Source organism: Anomalospiza imberbis, chromosome 1 (genome assembly GCF_031753505.1).
Source record: "Anomalospiza imberbis isolate Cuckoo-Finch-1a 21T00152 chromosome 1, ASM3175350v1, whole genome shotgun sequence".
Taxonomy (NCBI): domain Eukaryota; kingdom Metazoa; phylum Chordata; class Aves; order Passeriformes; family Viduidae; genus Anomalospiza; species Anomalospiza imberbis.
Window position 1 is genome coordinate 102,248,290 of NC_089681.1, and position 18,678 is coordinate 102,266,967.

At 35.4% G+C, this 18,678-nt stretch overlaps 1 protein-coding gene across 2 annotated transcripts in view; it reads left to right on the top strand.

Moving 5' to 3' along the window:
* The window catches only part of CNTNAP2 (contactin associated protein 2), a 1,020,441-nt gene that overhangs the window by 654,632 nt on the left and 347,131 nt on the right, over positions 1 to 18,678 (top strand). For both annotated transcript variants that reach the window (XM_068202989.1, XM_068202997.1), the window contains one exon: positions 16,805 to 16,911. In XM_068202989.1, the coding sequence (XP_068059090.1) occupies positions 16,805 to 16,911 (107 nt within the window). The remainder of the gene's footprint in view (positions 1 to 16,804; positions 16,912 to 18,678) is intronic.

The window sequence follows — 18,678 nt, forward strand, 5'->3', positions numbered from 1 at the left end:
GACAGCACATGCTACATCATTTTCATTCAATTGAATCCCACTGAGAACCTTGGTGCTAATTATGTGACCTCATGTTTCACTGTTGGGTAACCCTAGGATTCCCAAGTACTAAGCTTTTATGACCCTACCATACTTCTAATCTGGCAGGAATCCTGCCTCATGTGAGGCTCATACATTGCAAAAGGCTCACAAATTTTGTTGGCATGGAAGACCCTCACCTGAGTATTTAAATTAAAAATTATTTATTCAAAATAATTTAAATTTTAAATTAAATTATTTATCCCAGTATTTAAAATTAAAGAAAAAACTTACTTTCCAACCTATGATAACTACAGGTCTTAGTAAGTTTTAAAAATCATATGTAGATTTATTTGTGGAAATAAACAGCAAGGGTAATAAAGTACCTAAACAGCAAAAGCAAGACTAGGGAAAATGTTGGCCTACTGCTAAATGGGGCATGAAAATGAGGAACAAGTAACATGGAACAGGCTGAGGTACTGAACACCTTTTTGCCTTAGTCTTGGCCAGTAAAACTGGGCTTCAGGAGCCTGAGGCCCCTCAGACCAGGGATGTGGAGGAAGCAAGACTTACTCTTTGTGGAGGAAAACCAGGCTTAGGAAGCACTGCCAATAAGATGGACATAGAAAAGTCCATGGAGCCTGATAGGTTTGCACCCACAAATGTTGAGGGAATGGGCTGATATACGTTTGCAAGGCCAGCGTCAATCACCTTTGAAAAATTGTGGTAACTGGAAAATGTCCCAGAAGACTGGAAGACACTAAATTCCTCTCCTATCTTCAAGAAAAATAAGAAAAAAAGATCCATGGGAATACAGGCTGGTAAGCCTCATCTCAGTGCCTGAGAAGGAACCATTTCTAAGTACAGAAAGAACACAAGGTTTATTTGGGTTAGTCAGCATGAATTTATGAAGAGAAAGTCATGCATATTCAACCTAAAGCCTCCTACAATAAGGTGATTGGCTTGATGGACAAGAAGGTGGGGACATTGGATGTTCTTTACCTTGCTTTCAATGAAGCATTTGACGCTGTCTCCCATGTCACCCTCACAGAGCAGCTGAAAAAGTGCATTTGGTAAGTGGATAGTGAGGCAAGTTTAAAACCAGCTGAAGAGCTGGGCCCAGGTGTTGTGATCAGTGGCACAAAGTCCAGTTGAAGGCAAGTGTCTACTGAGACTTGATTGAAAACCCAGGTATCAATAATGAAGCCAATACAGTATAATATTTTCCTTAATGACCTGGATGCTGGAACAAAGTGCACCCTGAGCTACTTCGCAGATGACAGGGAAGAGTGGTGATACATGACGTATCAGAGTGTTCTACTGACATCAAGAGGAACACAAGAAGGCTGCAGATAGGGGCTGGCAGGATCCTCATGAAGTTCAACAAAGATAAATGAAAAGTCCAGAACATGGGGTAAACCATCTCATGCACCAATACAAGCTGGAGGCTGACCAGCTGGAAAGCAGCTTGGCAGAAAAGGCCCTGGTGCTGGTGCACACCAAGCCAGCGGTATCCTGGGTTGCATTAGGAAAAGCATTGCCAGAAGGATGAGGGACATGATCCTGCCCTTCTCCTCAACCTTAGTGAAGCCACAACTGGAGTGCTGCGTCCATTTTTATTTTCCAGTAGAAGAGAAAGACAAATGGACATGTTGGAGAGAGTCCGGAAAAAGCACCACTAATGTGATTGAGGGACTGGAACATCTCTCCTGTGGGGAGATTCTGAGAGAGTTGTGACTGTTCAGCCTGAAGAAAAGAAAGCTTGCTGCAGGTGGGATAAGAAACTTCTTTTAGAAGAGAATTCTCTGTCTTTTTCTAGATCACATTTTCACTAATATTCTTCCTCCTTCTCTTGTGTGACAAACTTACTTTTCCTACATCACAGTTTTTTTTTTAATTTAAACCAGATAATACCTAATATTTTTGATGATTTTATGACTCTTCAGAATTTTACAGAACAGTTTTTTTCTGAGCTTCTGGTTTTGATTGTTGTTTGTAGCCCACTGGGAACCATGTATTCTTCTGTCTGTGAGGACTGTCATTATCTTGTAAACCACACTCAGTTTTGCGCAGAAATTGGTAGCATTTTGTCCTCTTCCACTATAATTCAGGGACAGCTTATTTGTATAGCTCTCCTATTTATAATATATATTGCTTAGAAATAATTTATCTTTGTAGCTGAGCAAATTGCAGTATAATTTCACTGCTCTTGCATAGACCTTTCCCTTGTTTATAACAGTGATTTCTGAGTTACAATCTCTCCAATATAAATAATGCATTAGTTCATAATTTAAATGTGACCTATCTTTGCAAGACTGGTGACTCACTATAAAGATCTTTTTGAGTAGCTTCAAAACTTCAAGCAGATTTTGGTAGCTGATTTACCTCTTCTGATCTGTAACTTGCTGTGAAGGTTTAGCTTTTATGCGTTTGACAGTGCTGCAAGGACCAAAACTGCTGAGACTACCTTAGTATGAAAGGAAGTGGCTCACCAGAGAATCAGACTAACCTGGGCTCTGCTAGAATATCATGCTCTAAAATCAGGAGCCTAGCATTGCAGTTACAAGATAGGTTTTCTTTGGTGGAAATGATGATTGATATAGTTCATTTCCACTTCTGTAGTCCTGGCGATGTTGATGAAAATCACTATTCACAAATAAACAGCTAAGACTTTTAAGAGTCTTTCAATTTTTAGAGGAAAACTCACAATGTCTTTTAAGTTACTAGAATAAGTTAATTGGGAGTATCACTAAAAGTATTTTGAGAATGTGATTGTGTTGTTTGGTAAGTTTGATGTGACATCTGATAGACTGGAAGAAAAAGTCACACAGGCTACCACTTTCACATCTCATTCACTTTCCATTGCTCCTTATTTTTTGTTTTGAAGCATTAGAGAAATAAATATATCAAGTTATTAAATCTTAGTTTACTGTATTTCTGAGCTGAAGCTTTAAATTTCTTGTCCATTGGTGCTGAACTCCATTAAACTATAACAAATTCTTATTAACTGGGTTTACATAGATTGGTCAAATCCTTGATTTCTAAAGTGAAGAGCTATCCACCAAAAATCAGGATTTATGGAAGTCTACGAATTAAGTACAGACTCTTTAGCAGATCTTAATTCATCTGATGCTATTTTAAATATAGATATTCATTTACTAATTTTACATGGTAAAATGCAAAGAATGGCTGCACCACACCACTGTATGCAATTACTTTGTTTAGCCTTGATTCCAATGCTGATTCCTTGCTCCACATCTGAACACTGGAGAGAAAAGAAATATCTTCTCATGAAACACTGAAATGTATAATTGTTACGAGGAAGAGAATAAGATTTTTTTTTTCAAAGTTGGAACATTTCCTTTTGCTTTGGACTGTTTTCTGGGTTATCTTTTTAGAAAAAATAAAAAACACCAAAAAAACCCCTACAAAAAAAATTTGTTTTCCCTATTTTTCTGTTTAGCTATGCTTTGAAAAGCAGGATGCAGTCCTTCTTCATCAAAAAACCAGGATCCATGGATGCCTACCAGGGAACCTGTCTCTTCTGGCAATGCTTTGCAGGGTGACTGTGGATTCCCCATGAGGCTTCCAAAGCTTTATTGACTTATTCATGTTGGAATAATTTACATAAGCTCTAGTTTAATTTCTCCAGATCAGATTTGTAAATGCTGATTCATGGGTTTTGCTTTATTTCATGATCCAGAAACACTTTTTCTAACTACAGCAGAGTGTTTGTACACAGGCTACAACCTAAGCATTAGCACTGTAAGGGTTACTTGTTCGATTACGGCAAGGACATAAGTAAATTATACATATCTGACATGAGTATAATCTACATATGACACCCTGTGGATGCAAACATTCAATGACATTATGAAACTTTGGATTCCACAAAGGTTTTTATTATATTATTCAGGATTTTTTCAGACCAGAAATATTCATAGCAGTGAGAGGTAGAAAGAAGAGATGTATATCTGAGGCTAAAGCAGACAACACCAAGTGTTGTAGATGTCGTACTTACTACAACCAAGTTGGCTGGTTATTGTAGGTAAAGTGGAGAAAAAAGAGTCATGTCCTTGCCTGTGGTTTCTGACCAGAGGTTACTGCAACTGGGACTTTTTGGTACGGCTCACCATATTTACTATTTTGTAAGTACAGGTCAGTGTAATCATGACTGAAATCTGGGATACCGCTTCTCTGCATCAATCGCTCTTACATTATCTGTCAAATGCAGAGCTCCCAGAGAAAAGGGAAGAGCTTAGCTTCAAAGCTCTTGATGTCAGCAATATACAGCAAGAAAAGACTTGACCAGAGGAAGATCTTGCTTCAGCATTTCTTTCCAATCTCTCATATTGCAGGGAGATGAAGCTGTCAGAAATTTTGACATGTTTTTAACATGCTAAAGTTAAGGGACAAGCACTAACTAAATAAAGCAAAGTTTTAGAAGAAAAAAATGTATATCATATAGCTGGCATTTCAAAATAGTTAAACAATGAAAAGATATATCATTTTTGCAGCAAGTCATTGTTGCATTCTTTTTTTGTATATATGGCACCACATCCCTTAGGATATAAAGTAAATAGAAGGCCTTAGCAAATTTCCATGAATCAGTCAAAATTGCTTGAGTTTAAAGAGTATAAGTATCAAAAAGAGAGACAATTGGATCTTTTTCAGTGCCAGTATGCAAGTGCAAGTATCATGACATGATGAGTTGATTATATTGTTTCTCGCTTCCCAAAACAGTAATTTTATTGGCACTTGAGGTTACAGTAGTTCATCTCTTTCCTGTCCTTGGAGTCTGTGTTGTTTCCTTATTTTCTTGTTGTAAGTATCTCTACAATTTCTGTTTTTCAAGTAGTTTGAAATACTTCCCCCAACAGCACTCACACTTTTGATTAAGCACTTTTTTTTCCATCTTTTTTCTTCTCCCTCACTTTTGTCTTCAACATGCAGTGTCTCTTGGTATCTGCTTTTCATTTTTCAGTTTAAATTCCTTTCTTAATATTGATGCAGCCAATGGTGCACAACCAGTTTAGATTGCTCCCATATCAGATCTGCTGAATTTCAGGCTAGCTTCTTATTCCCAGTTTAGCTGTCAGTGCAGCTATCAAAGCTGCAGAGGTTCTTTCAGTAGTTTTCTTGCATACTAGCCTACTCAATGCCTCCCATCCCATTTTTCCCTCAGGAAAATATTTGGAAGTATATTTTCAATTTGAAACAGAGGGTTGGAATGTATTATTACTTGGCTTGGTACAGTCCCATCCATATAGTATATTTTACACACATTTAAAAATGAAAAAATATTTTAAACTAAAAAAAGACACTCTTCATTTTGAACATGTCAAATGATATATTTCAAGAACTTCAACATGTTTTCTAACATTTTTCAAGTTGAGATATTAATCAAATCTGGCCCTTTCCTCTGAAGAATCTGTTTCAAGAGGTGTCAAAGATTTAATGACAAAATGTCTGGAAAGCAAAAGGAAAATATTGTGTAGGGGTTTTTTCCTTATTTTCTTCTTCTATTTAAAGAAAAAACACTAAAACTATCTACCAGCCTGTTCTTACTCTCCTGGAATACTAAGTGTATGAACTACTTCCGAACCAATGCTGGAAGTATGCTACTATTTTTTTCTGTTCTGGCTTATGCTTTGTTTGCTGAATTTCTGGAGTAAAATTTATAACAGAAATATAAACCCTTGAGAAATCAAAGCTTATAATAAACTGAAATACTGACAGACCCTGAACTATGGTTCCCAAATTGCAGTGCTTGAAATGCAGAAAACCAGAATCAGGGCCCACATTATAGTCTATCAATTGTTCTATAGGGCAATCACGAGCTTATTTTGGTAGAATAATAGAATCCCATCAATGAGCTATTTGTAACTAAAATTAGGCATACCAGGGTCATGTCATTACAGTTTTTACAGTCAAGTACATGTTATTAGAACTGTTGTATCCTCAGTTATATTTTCCATAAAAACAATTTTGCTCTAAACATGAATTGTTTTCTTGAAAAGACTTCCATTTTCAGAAGCCTGAAATTGCCATCATTCTTGGAAAAAGCATGTGTATATGTTTATGCATATTGAATGTAGGTGTGAGAACAGAAAAGCACCTGTGTGCGTGCACTCACACCTGCTTATTACTTCAACAGGAAGCCTCCTGGCTCCAAAGCAGTATATTGCACAAGTTCAAGGTAATAAATGAATTGTTTATTACTTACAGTACATATCTGTTTTCAGCAAATTGGAAATGAATTGAATAATAGGTTGTGAGAAGAGCACTGTATTAGTATATTTATCACAGAGCTGTGACTGCACTGCAGCAGAGCTGCAAATTCATTGGCACATCCTTGCTTTTCATGTCTTTAGACCACAACACTCATTATATTGCAATTTATAAAATGCTTTAGGACTTCTATAAAAGAATAAAATACTGTTGTGCACTAAGAACAGAGATAAAAGACAGGGGAATAAGTCAGTTTAACCTATATGCTTCATGTTTTATACACGATATTTTAGCTGAGCATATTGCTGTTTCTGGTAGATGGCAGAATTGTCAGAGTACAGGGGAAAAAAGCAGATTGTGTAGATTTTAGCATATGCTCTATGTTAATTTGGAGGAGAATACAGCAGTACAAAAGATAACTCATTTCTGTGTTACTGTTTATTGCTATTGTTGTTCATGATGACTGCAATGATAGGGAGGAAGAAATTCCATCATGATAACATCCTATACAAATATAAATTAAACCTTTTTTTCTGATCCAAAAATCTTGCAAAGTAAAAAGAGGAGAAATGGGAATAGAGAAGGGGGAAAGGGTTATGAGTAAATATGCACATTACATTGCCTCCAACCAATGATGAAATATAATTGAGCTTTGTGACTCTATGGGTCAGCTCAGGGAGAGTGTTCCATGTGAAGTAAATAATGTGTGAATGCTGTCTGCATCTGATTCATTCATGATTGATCCAAGTCAAATTTAAATTAATGACTCAGAGTACCTAGTCTATATGTCCTTGCCGATATTGAGCAAACTAGGAGTTGGCAAGGATGTACTGCAAGAAAAGCATGTTGACCTCAGCTCTTCCTCTATAGTAGACTGGGATAACTAGAGTGTTAGTTGAGGTTTTTTTTTGCTCTACCAAGAAATAAGGAAGATCTGAGTTTCTCTCAGAGGCAGGACAAATTAGTGTCCTTGACTTATGTGTTCTATTAGGGACTTAATAATGAAACCTGCATTTAACTGTTGCCATTAATAAATGTCCCAGAAAAAAATTCACATTTGCTTCCAACTCACATTTGCTTTATTGCATAGATTATGTGTTTTGCTCTACCGCCAAGAATATGTTTTTGTTTTGAAGGGGAAAACCTTCACTGCTCAGACAGAAAGTGTTTTCTACAACACTTACAGAACAGACTCCTCTGGCTGCATGATTACTAGAACAATCCACTGGAATGAACCATTTATCATCTGAATGGTAATGCAAGATCCACGGTTTCTGTGAAGACATTCAGACTTGTCTTAACTGTACCATCAAATTGGTATTTGTAACATAAATGGTTCCTAGGAGAAGCTTCTAGGTTGTCTCTATTGCAGTGAAGAAGGTGGCCAGATTCCTAATAGTAATGATAGCAAATAATAAAATAATAACAATTCTAATAATTTTTAAAAGGTGGTTTACATGAATCAAATCTAAACCAAAAGTTAGCTATAGAAGGCAAGTAAAAGGACCACTTGCTGTAGTGATTTTTTTTGGACTACCACTATTGTTTAGTATTTTTAAACAAAGTCATTAAGGCAATGGGCACTTTTCAAGATCAGCATCATTTTGGGAGTACCAAATCACATTTTACCTCAAGTTTCCTTTAAATCACAATGCCATAGCAATTGGGACACTGACTTTCAATATGTTCAACTCAAAACCTACCAGTTACAATTACAACTCCGTCTCATCATGTCATAGCCAGATTAGTAAATTAGAATGCTGAGCCAAGACTGTACTTATATCAATAGTAGCTGATGGCATCTAATGGCTTCACGACCATCAAGGTGATTCATATGCTCTACATTTGCCAAGGAAGAGATATTTAATGGGTTGTGCTTTTTGCACATGATGCAGCAAAATTTAGTTACCTATTTGAAGGTAAACATGCGATCATTTTTGTCTCTCATTAAGAGGCAGGCAATCAAAACAAGTAATGTAAAATAAAAGATCAACTATGTTGTGCACCAAGGAGTGGAGAAGTGTCATAGCCAAAGGCTATGAGAGCCCACATCCAGGTTTGATTGACACAGAAGAGAATTTTAATACAAAATCGTCTATCAGTATTGTACTCATCTTTATTACTGAGTAATTCTGTACATTAGGGGAAGAAACATAAAGATTTCTAATTAGCAGTTTCTTTAGTCCCCAAAATATAAATTTAAGCATAATCTCATTTAAAACACAGCTCTATAAATTCTGTATCTGCATGGTGATTCAATGCATGATTAGTTGTGTTTATTAGCAGGGAATATTGTAGTCACTGTTCTGTATTATATGGGCTGTTCACTGGTCCACATGCTCTGATAATTATGATCTTCTAAAAATAAGAGCAAATTTTTTCAAATTTCTAACTTGGATTATAAAGCTGACATCATAAAATCTCAGGAGCTGTATTTAATTAAAGCTGAAAAAAAGAAGAAATAATAAAGAATTAACAAGTTACCAAAGAATCTATTTTATGGTTTGTTCTCAAGCCCAGCCAGTATGTTCTACTTTACCTATTTGAAATAGCAAAAGAAAGGTGATTAGATGAATACAAATCTAATCCAGTCAGATTTTGAACCGAGCAATGCCTGGAAAGGTTTAAAAATTTCTTCAGAGTTAGTAATTAAAACCCATGAGATTTTTCTGGAGTCTCAGTGCTTAACACATATTCTCATATCCCCAAGAGGTCTGAGCTGTGCCAACGTGGCATAGTTAGGTTAGTGAATAACTGCCACTCCTGTGGGTTTGTTCAAATAATAAACTCAAACACATCAGTCCAAAAATAATTGTTATACAGAGCAGCTTTCATCTGTTCTAGAAGGCCTTAACCTGGTTAATGACTAGGCAAAGGTCTTCACAAGGTAGTGGAAAAGGCTAAAAACAAACCACTAAGAGATAAATAATATTTCATAACTGGCCTTTTATAAAAGCTTACTCTTCCTTTTGTTTCAACTCATTTAACTGGCTTAAGATAGATTAAAATGTTCTTATTTACCCAGCTGAAGACCTAAGCCTGAGTTTTCTGACTAAAACATTGTGCAACAGAATGTCGTTTTTATCTAGCCTGATTAGTTCATTTTATGAATTTCTGGGTTTATCATCCACCTCTGTAAGATTGTCACAGCACAGTCTCGTTTGCAGCTTTTGGACTATATGCAGCCTATGGGCCATTTACACTCGCTTTAACCTGATGTTCCCATCTCCCTGCCCTGCCCCCCTCCAGAGAAGATAGACAGCACCTGAGTAAGTGCTGTTAAATACACCATTTCCTCCAGCTTCAACTCCACTCTAAGCTGGTCTCCTCTTGTCATGAAACAACTGTTAGGAACTGACATAAGGGATTCCAGGGCTGTGAAATTCCCTCTTGTTAACTGCTGCTGTAGATTCATCCTCCCCTGCTTTGCTTCAGCAGAAGTGGGAACAGTGGGAGTTGGACAAAAGCAGTTTTCCAGCTATCAAGAAACCGTAGAGCCTAGCTTATGCATAACATACAGGTACGGAAAATTGTCTATAACAAATGCAGAAAAATGTCTTATCCGGCAATTGCTAAAGTGGAAGCATCATGATTTAATTCTAAGGAACTAATTCGTGAAGTGCTCTGAAAATTAAGAACAGTAGAAAAGAAATGAGAAATTAATCTCTATGCTGTTGTGCACAAAATAAAAACTGCATAAATCCAAGATGACCATTTAATCCACATGAGTTAACTGTGGTACTTTATCCATTAAATTCTCCATTAATCATTCTAATGCAAACAGTTTAGCATGGAACCTTACAGATCTGAAGATAACACCAAAAAAACTGTTTGACAACCTTTACCAGGAATATGACATAAAGGAACTTTTCTTAATCAAATGTCACTGCATATTTTAAAATTTATTTTTCCTTTGCAAATCAGAGTCTTTAAAAGTGCCAAGCATTTTTTCTGATCTCATGACAGAACAGGTTTGATAATGTCCACCAAAGAAACATTAAGCCCTTGTATTGCTGCAAGTGACAAAGAAAGGATAGGTACCTCTTGTTTCAGGTTTATTTAGTTCTGCCATTGTTGATTATATGTGTGTGTGTGCACAATTAGCTTAGAAGTCAGCAGCAAATTAAACTAGTTTGGGAATTATTGTGAATCTAAGTTAATTTTATAGTCCCTTCCATTTTCCCTTTGTGTTGCCTTGCGTAGGAGTTCCAAATCCTATTGCTGAAAATCTCAAGGTCAATCTGAACACTTGTTACCTTGTAAGTAAGAAATAAGAAATAATCTTACAGGCAGATCACCTGGCTTTACTTTCATTTGGGATACTGTGAAAAACATGGACTCTCTATAGAATGGTTAATTTTAACCTAATGTTGGTACAGTAGGACTCTGCAATAGCACTGTGTCCTTAATTGGGTTATCTTCTTTTCAGTATGCTTTTACCATGATGAATGCAATACTCCTATTGCATTAAAGAGCAAGATCACTGCAAACAAATACATATGTTTAGAATGTTTTTGTGGTTTGGTTACCAGTTTACAGAATGTCTTTTAAATAATCAAACAGAACTTCAGTGGTTCAAGTTACCAGCTGAAAGCATTTATTGCTCCTACAAATTATTATCCTTATATGTTAATTCATAGATGTAATCCTTCATGGTCTTCTTGAGCAGTCAAGTAATCCTGAAGAGTTAGATGGTGATAGAACAACATGATCAAAAAGACAGCAGCATGAATTTTGGAGGACCTTTGCAAAAAATGATGATAAAAATATGGATTTGAAGGATATGTTTAGAGGTGTTTAAAAGGGGAACTAGTGGGCAAATACTGGAAAACCATTCAAACTGATAGTGGTTAGTTCTGAGGCAGAGAAAAGGACAAAATGCAGAACAGAAGCAGTTTGGGAGAGAAATGAGAGGTGAGGTGTGAGCATGAGGAAGATTAGATAGGGATTTTATAATGAGAAGGAAAAGATTGAATTTCATGTTAAGCACAATTCATCCCGGGTTAGTTTCCTTTGCAAAAAGCCTTTAACATTCTGTTCTGCTCAACAGAAATTCTCATGTTGTCATTATGACTGTAGCATTTGAGTTCTCTTCATTACAGCTGCAGGCAGTACATATTAAATATTTTGTGGGGTATGTGTGTTCCTTTTGACCTCTCAGGTGAAAGAGCAGTTGCACAGGTGAATGTTTTGTTATGGTGATTTCTTGGCTTGATTGTTTTAAATGTATTTATAAAGTGTTGGTTTCGATTGTATCTAAACACAAGCTGTATTTTGCACTTATGTGTGAAAGGGAAGCAGGAAGGGAAAAGGCAGGGAAATTAAGGAAAGGTCTGTGTTTTACAGGAGAGAATTTTGAGATTTTTGATGGTTCTTCAGTACAGAGGGAATTTATTTAACAGTCTGCATGTGACCATGTGGACATTTGCCTTTCTGCACAAAAGAACTTTTCATCTTCTTGCTCAAATGATCTCTAAACCTAAAAATTGGAGTCAAATACACTTTGGGCACAATATGTCTAGGCAAGCTAGTTAATGTTTTAAATAACCCTGCCCTGAGGGATATGGTCCTCTAAAAAGACTGAGGCAGTGACCTGTTCACTTACAGAAGATGAATGGCACATTTATAACATTAAGAAAACATAATCACATAATGAGAAAAAAGAGATTGAAAGAAATGTTTTCTATTTCTTATGGAATATATAAATATCCAGATTAGAAAGGTGTCTGGAGAGATCTCTAAGCTCATTCTCCTGCCTTCAGGCAGACCCAAGCATACTTAAGTCGTTCCTGATATATGCTGAGTTCCTTCTGAAAATACTTTCTACCACTAATGAACCTCATTGCATCTTTGCCCTTCCCCTGTGGACATTTCTAACAGTTTGTAACCTTCCTGTTTCCAAGAACTTTTGTGCAATTGAAAATCAGCCATTGCTCATTTCTGCTGAATAGGCTGTGAGGATTTCTACATGGGTCTGATATCACTCTCCTGCTTATACTAACATTATGAGATACCTTTTCTTTGTCTTCTCTTTTTTTCTTTCTTGCTGTCAGTAGTATGTTGGGCTCATTTAGGATCACATGTGGAACAAATCAAATGCAATACCATAAAAAACCTCCAAATAAACAAAAACAAGACAAAAACCTAAAACAAACAAACCCAACCAACCACACCAAACAAAACCAACCTAATAATAGCAAAAAAACCTCAAACAATTTTTTTAAAAAGCTCATGATTTTGTATTATGAGGTGACAGAGTTAATCTGATATAATTTAACAAATAGAGAAATCCAGATCACTGGACACCTATTACTTTTCCTTTAGTAGTTTATTATGTTTTTGAGGAAAATAAGAAGTTATCTTGCAGTAAATGCAAGGTAGAGTAGAATGCAGCAGATGTTTATCAACAGTGGATTGTTCAGGATTAATAGGATCTCCTTCTCTGGTAAAGCACAGTACTTTTGTCTCAGACAGGAGAAAAGTAATAGTTCTATTTTGCCAGATGTCAATAAAATATTTGATATATTGTAATGGTAGAAATTATTAGCTAAACCAGGAAAGATGGGGTTTGAGAGAGGAAGTGCAAATTTGTGAACTGTCAAATGGAATTGCCTCTGGATTTATACTGATGGGCTAATGGCTGGCTGGGAGATGAGAGTTGCTTAGAGATCAGTGCCAGAAAAAATCCTATTTAATGCTTCAACCTTGGCTCAAAATTAGGAATATCTTGATGAAACGTGCTGATGATCCAGATTCAGCCCAGAAGAATAACCTGAATGATTTGAATGACACAATGGAATTTACAGTACAGAGTAATGCTGTTAAAAAAAAGTTGAAAGATTTTATGTATGCAGTGGAAGTCATTGGTTGGAAGTGATGAAAAGAAGGATGGGAATTTAGTGAAGGTCTTTAACATGTTGAACAATCTCAGGATGACTTTAAGCCACTATTCTTTGGTAGTCAGCAAAATGCTATATATTAAGTAAAATAATTTCAGTAAAGAAATACAAAAATTCTGATCAACTCTGAAATCACAAAACACTGATAAGATCTCCTGTAGAACACTCAGCATAATGCAAGTGCAAACAGGAGCAGAGCTACAAGGAAGAACTGTGGAAAATATATTTTCCAACAGGAGACTTATCTCACAAAACTACAGACGAAAAGAAGTTATGATTGCTGTCTGCAAAGTATTGAGATGTAAATCTGAAAGGAAAACAAGCACCGTTTGATAAACAAATCAAAGTTTCCAAATAAAATGCCAAACCAAACAGCCTCTGTAAACTCTCTATGGATAAATTTTGGGGTGGAAATTAAAAGACAGCATATCATACTTGAAGGGATGAAGTTCTAGACTTGCCTTTCAGAAGGAGCCATAGAGCAAGAAAGTTCTCAAAATGGAGTCTGCAACATTTTACAAGTGCTTGAAATATAGGTATCCACAATGGGAGGAAACCTAACTTGATAATGAGGAATTTACTTGCAGTTCTGTTTTGTGATGGTTTCTAACTTGAGAGCCTGGTTTAGGAGGGAAGTGCTGTTTTGAAGGTTTGTTTTGATTTGTGGGGTTTTTTTAATGTAATGAAGCCTTATACCTAAAGGAGAAGAAAGAACTGAGTTGCTTATAAATATAGTCTTTTATTACAAATAATCTGCAAATCATGCATGCATAGAATTTTTTTGAGGTTTTAAGTGTATAAATTTTGAGTGTCTACTAAATGATGAGCATAAGGTAGATAAATGTAATGATTGTATCTGCTCAAAATACTAATTTCACAGCAAGATATTTTATATTGAAAATTGTAGATTATTCTCATTCTATAGAAAGAATTGTGTTTGAAAATTAATGGCGTTAACAGTGATAAATGTCATTCTTCATTATATTGTTTACTGAATTCAAACAGGTTTGTTGGTTTTTGTTTTGCTTTTTTTTTTTTTTTTTTTTTTTTTTTTTTGTAATTTCTACATTCTGGATATTTAGCATTTCCTGTAAACTCCATTATAGTAGGTAAAGTTTGTCCAAAATGTGGACAGATGAGTATCAGATTATGTTACAGACATTTTTTAATGGACTCAATAGAAAATAAATCTTAACATTCTATCTGATAAAATAAACTAACAGAAAAGAGGGTGAGGGAGAATGTCAGGAAATGATCCTATAGGCTGATTTAAACTTCAATGTGCACTAATGTTAAAATATTATTTACTCTAATTTTCTAAATGCATCATCTTTAGAACAGCAAAAATCAGATTAAATAAGAAATTTTGCAAATGCATATCCAACCATCTACTGGAAGCCATTATGCTAATCCAACCATCATACTGGAAGCATAAAATTAACATCAAGGAGTTGCTGAATATCCCTGTTTTTATTACTTAGTACGCTCCATTAAATGATACGGATAAATATCTAGTTTTCATCTTTCTGAAGATTAAGTCATTTACCTCAGTTATATAGTCAGTAATGCAGTCTCTTTACTAGTTATGTTGCAATAAAAGTAAGTTATACTACACTAAAATGTGAAACTAGTTGCTAGCATTGCGTATGAGAGTTCATATAAATATCTGGTAAAATTCACATAGAAAAAATGTTTGGTTTGGTCATTGGAAAATTACTTTTGAAGTAATGCATGTTCAAATATAAATGAAGAAGAAAATACATAAAAAGTTATTTTGAAGATCTGTAAAAAATGAAAAACAATATACAGATTTAGGAACTTTTGTAGTTATTTACAGCCTTGAATAAAAGTTATTTTTATGAGATTATTTTTGAAATGTCATTGCTCTTTGCTTTCCCTCCTCTTGTACCCAGGGGCTATGGATTCATGTAAATTGTTAATTGTTTGTCTGTTTAGAAATTTGCTATTATATGCTCTCATTTTTCTTCTGCAGTGTTGAGAGCACAACTGTATAGCAGTAATCAGCTCTATCTATTCATTTAGCCTGCCACACTTATAAAGCTAAATTAAATCATTTTATGCTGAAGACATAATTTATTGACTGTGATAATTGCCTCAGGTAGTTTCACTGTATTTTACCATGAAAAGAAGATTTTTTAAATGCTTTGTTTCTTGCTTTAGAAGAGTATTTCTTTCAGAACTATTTTTAAACATACCAGTATTTTCTGATCTTTTTGGAAAAGAATGGGTAGCCTTCAGTTCTAAAGGCTGATATAGGACATAAGACATCTATATTCTCTATATTTTGAGGTACATGTACTGGTACACACAAAACAAAAAATCGTTTCTTAATGAGAGTACACAATATTCAATTCTCCAATGCATATTGTGACACAAATTATTCCTGGTTGTTGAGCCATGAATGCCAATGCTGTTAACTGGAAATTGAGGAAATAAGAGACTGTAAGCTTATTGAGGAATGACCCAGATCCTTTTAGTTTCAATAAGTTTCTACATAGGAAAGCAGAGCTTTTCTTGGGTGTTGTTTATGAGAGTATTGTTAACTGTCACAGGAATAGGATGAACTTCAGGTTAACTTAGAGATAAGAATACTTATTTTTTAATGCATACCTGAAAACATCCTCTTTGTTTAATAGGGGGTCTCTTAGTTTTAGTTTTTAACTTCAGAATAAAAAAATATAGATTTGTCCAAAAAAAAACATGAAAGGAAAACTCCTTTGTTTCTTGATCAAAAAGGCAGAGCCCGTACTGAGTCTGATTATAACTAATTTAATAAGAAAAAAAACATTCTTTGAAATGGTATTTCAAAGCCATTTCAAGGAAAATAAGTTTAATAGTTTCAGAGGTGAAAGTAAATGGTAATTCCCATTTTTAACTGTATTTGATAAAAAAGAACTTGGCCAAATTCAAATCTCTGAAATTATATTTAGATAATATTTCAAACAATAAATATATGTTTAGCTATAACTTTGGGGTTTTGCTGTTCCACTTTTTCATTCCTTCCACTCTCCATCAACAGTGGAGCTGGAGAAGAAAAGCAGGTATGTGGGAGAAAGGTGAACAACTTTTGCCACAAACCCCTCTGATGAGCAAAAAATTACACAACTATTATAACAAAGCCTATGGTTAGTTTTAATAATGCATATTTACTAATTTCCTTCCATCCTAGCCAGCGGACAACCTGTCTCCCTTTTATCCCATTGCTGGCAACAGAAAGATGAAGGGCAAGCCAGTGGCATTTTGTTTTTAACGTCCAGTTGACTGTGGAACTGGACTCCTTGAGGCGTGACACCACCTGCACAGCAGGAGGAGGTGTGACATGTGATGTTCTTTTTGTTTTGAAATCTGAGTACCAGTCATATGTTACTTAGAACCCTGATTTAGGATGATGAATGTATTCCACATTTAACGTGCTTTTTTACTAATTGTACAAAGGCTTCAGCAAAGCCTTCAGGAATCTTTTATGCAGTTGTGTGTTCAGATATAAATTCTGTTAATACACATTAATAAAATAACAAAGATTAATTACTAGACAAGGACATGATACACTGTTTGTTCAGCTCAAAATTTTGCTTTGTGTAAATCTTGATGCTCATTTTGCTCTCTCTTTCTGTCTTTGCATCTCGTCCTGACAGGTGTGTGCCCAATCACTGTGAACACGATGGTAAATGCACCCAGACGTGGGACAGCTTCAAGTGCACTTGCGACGGAACTAATTACAGTGGTGCCACTTGTCATAACTGTAAGCTACCCTGCAGTTTCAAAATTTCAATGTAGTAGGGAAGTCTCTCATGTCTTTTTGTTGAGATGAAAAAAAAATCATTCTTCCTTTCTGGTTGTTAAAGATCCTCAAGCCTCTTTTGAAAGAAGGTGTTGGCTTAATCGCCTTCTGCATTACTTGCATCATGATGTGTTTATAGAGCCCTGTACTGCACTATGCTACGCACCAAAGCAGTTGAACAGCAGCTGGGTGTACTGAGCAAACACATTCTCAGCAGCTGCACACGAGATGCAGTTTCAAATGGAAACTGAATCTGCCCTAAACTGCTGGGGAGAGCTACTGACTGCTGCTTGAGATGCTGGTTTAGGTTGCTAATCACACAGGGTGTTTACACACTGATTATCAGCCAACTTAAAGTCTAATTATTTGTTCTGTGGTTATGAGTTTCTGAAATAAGAATATTTCCTATGAGTTCCACATGCCTTACACTAGTGCCTATAAAACACAGAAAGAAGAAAGGTGCTGTTGCCCTTTTATATGTTCTGAACAATACATGCTGAGTCAGTGACATGCATCTTTTGTTCTTCCCCTCATTTGCTAAAAAAGTGGGATTTTTATATGCAAAAATAGCTAGGACACATCCAGTCCTTACTTTTGTTCATTTCTTCTTTTTGCCAATGGTCTCCTAATATTGAGAAGAGAGTATAAATGCTTTTGAACAGGCAATCAGTTGAAACTGAAGCCAGGATTTATAGGGATACAAGTTTTTATTACCTTACTGTTTACCTTAAATACAGCTAAGTATAATTTTGCAAAGATAATTGCAGATTTTTTTTTCAGTTTTAACCAAAAACCCGAAACCAATGAGAAAATTTTTGACTATTCACAGTTGTCTGGATTAAAACAAAAACCTAATTTACAGTTAAAGATTATAAAAATGTAAGAAGGGATATATTTTATGTAATAACTATTAATGCATTGAATGGCAAAGTTTTTTGTGATACAGCTATTGAAACTGCAAAACTGTAAGAGTTAAATAGCAAATTCATTTTGATTAAAGATAAATATTTAATGTACCAATGCCTGGTAGGAGAGATTGCATGGTGTCCCTTTTCCCACCAAGAGGGAATGTACACAGTAATGGCATGGTTGCATCTAATTTTAGGAAAGACAACAACGAAATTTTGTCTGTCTTTGCTCCTTTATGGTGTGAAGACCAGCTTTTAAGACATAGCTGAACATAGTTAACCCATCTTCTTGAGTTCCAAAGAGAAGTAGCAAGGACAAACGGATGCCACCACTTTTCTGAAATCACATTTATTACAAAGGGAAGAAATCATAATCCAAGGAGATGTGACTTTTTCTTAATAAGATTTTCACCTGCATTTTATGGATAAAACAGTGCAATAAGGTAAGTAAAAGGCATTGCTGAACTGCAGTACCAAAAGAGGGATTTGGAGTATATTGTCCTGTCTTTATGGAGTGGATAAAGTGGATGGGATTACATACACTCTCCAGGTCATTTGGAGACACATTTTTCAAGAACTTTTACTTTTCTAGTTCAGGCAAAGTTTCTAACTTAGATGTGTAAGTTTTAGTTTTGTTACTTTTTTCATTTAAAGAACATAATTTTTGTTTTTACCATGTGCTGCTATACTTTGGAAGTCTTTCTCACAAAACAAGGTTGAGCAGAAAGTTATTCACTTGATAGATATCCTGTCAGAATGTGTGAAATCCTATGCCTTTCTAGAGTATTGGAGTTAATGGCACAAAAATGAGCAAAAAATA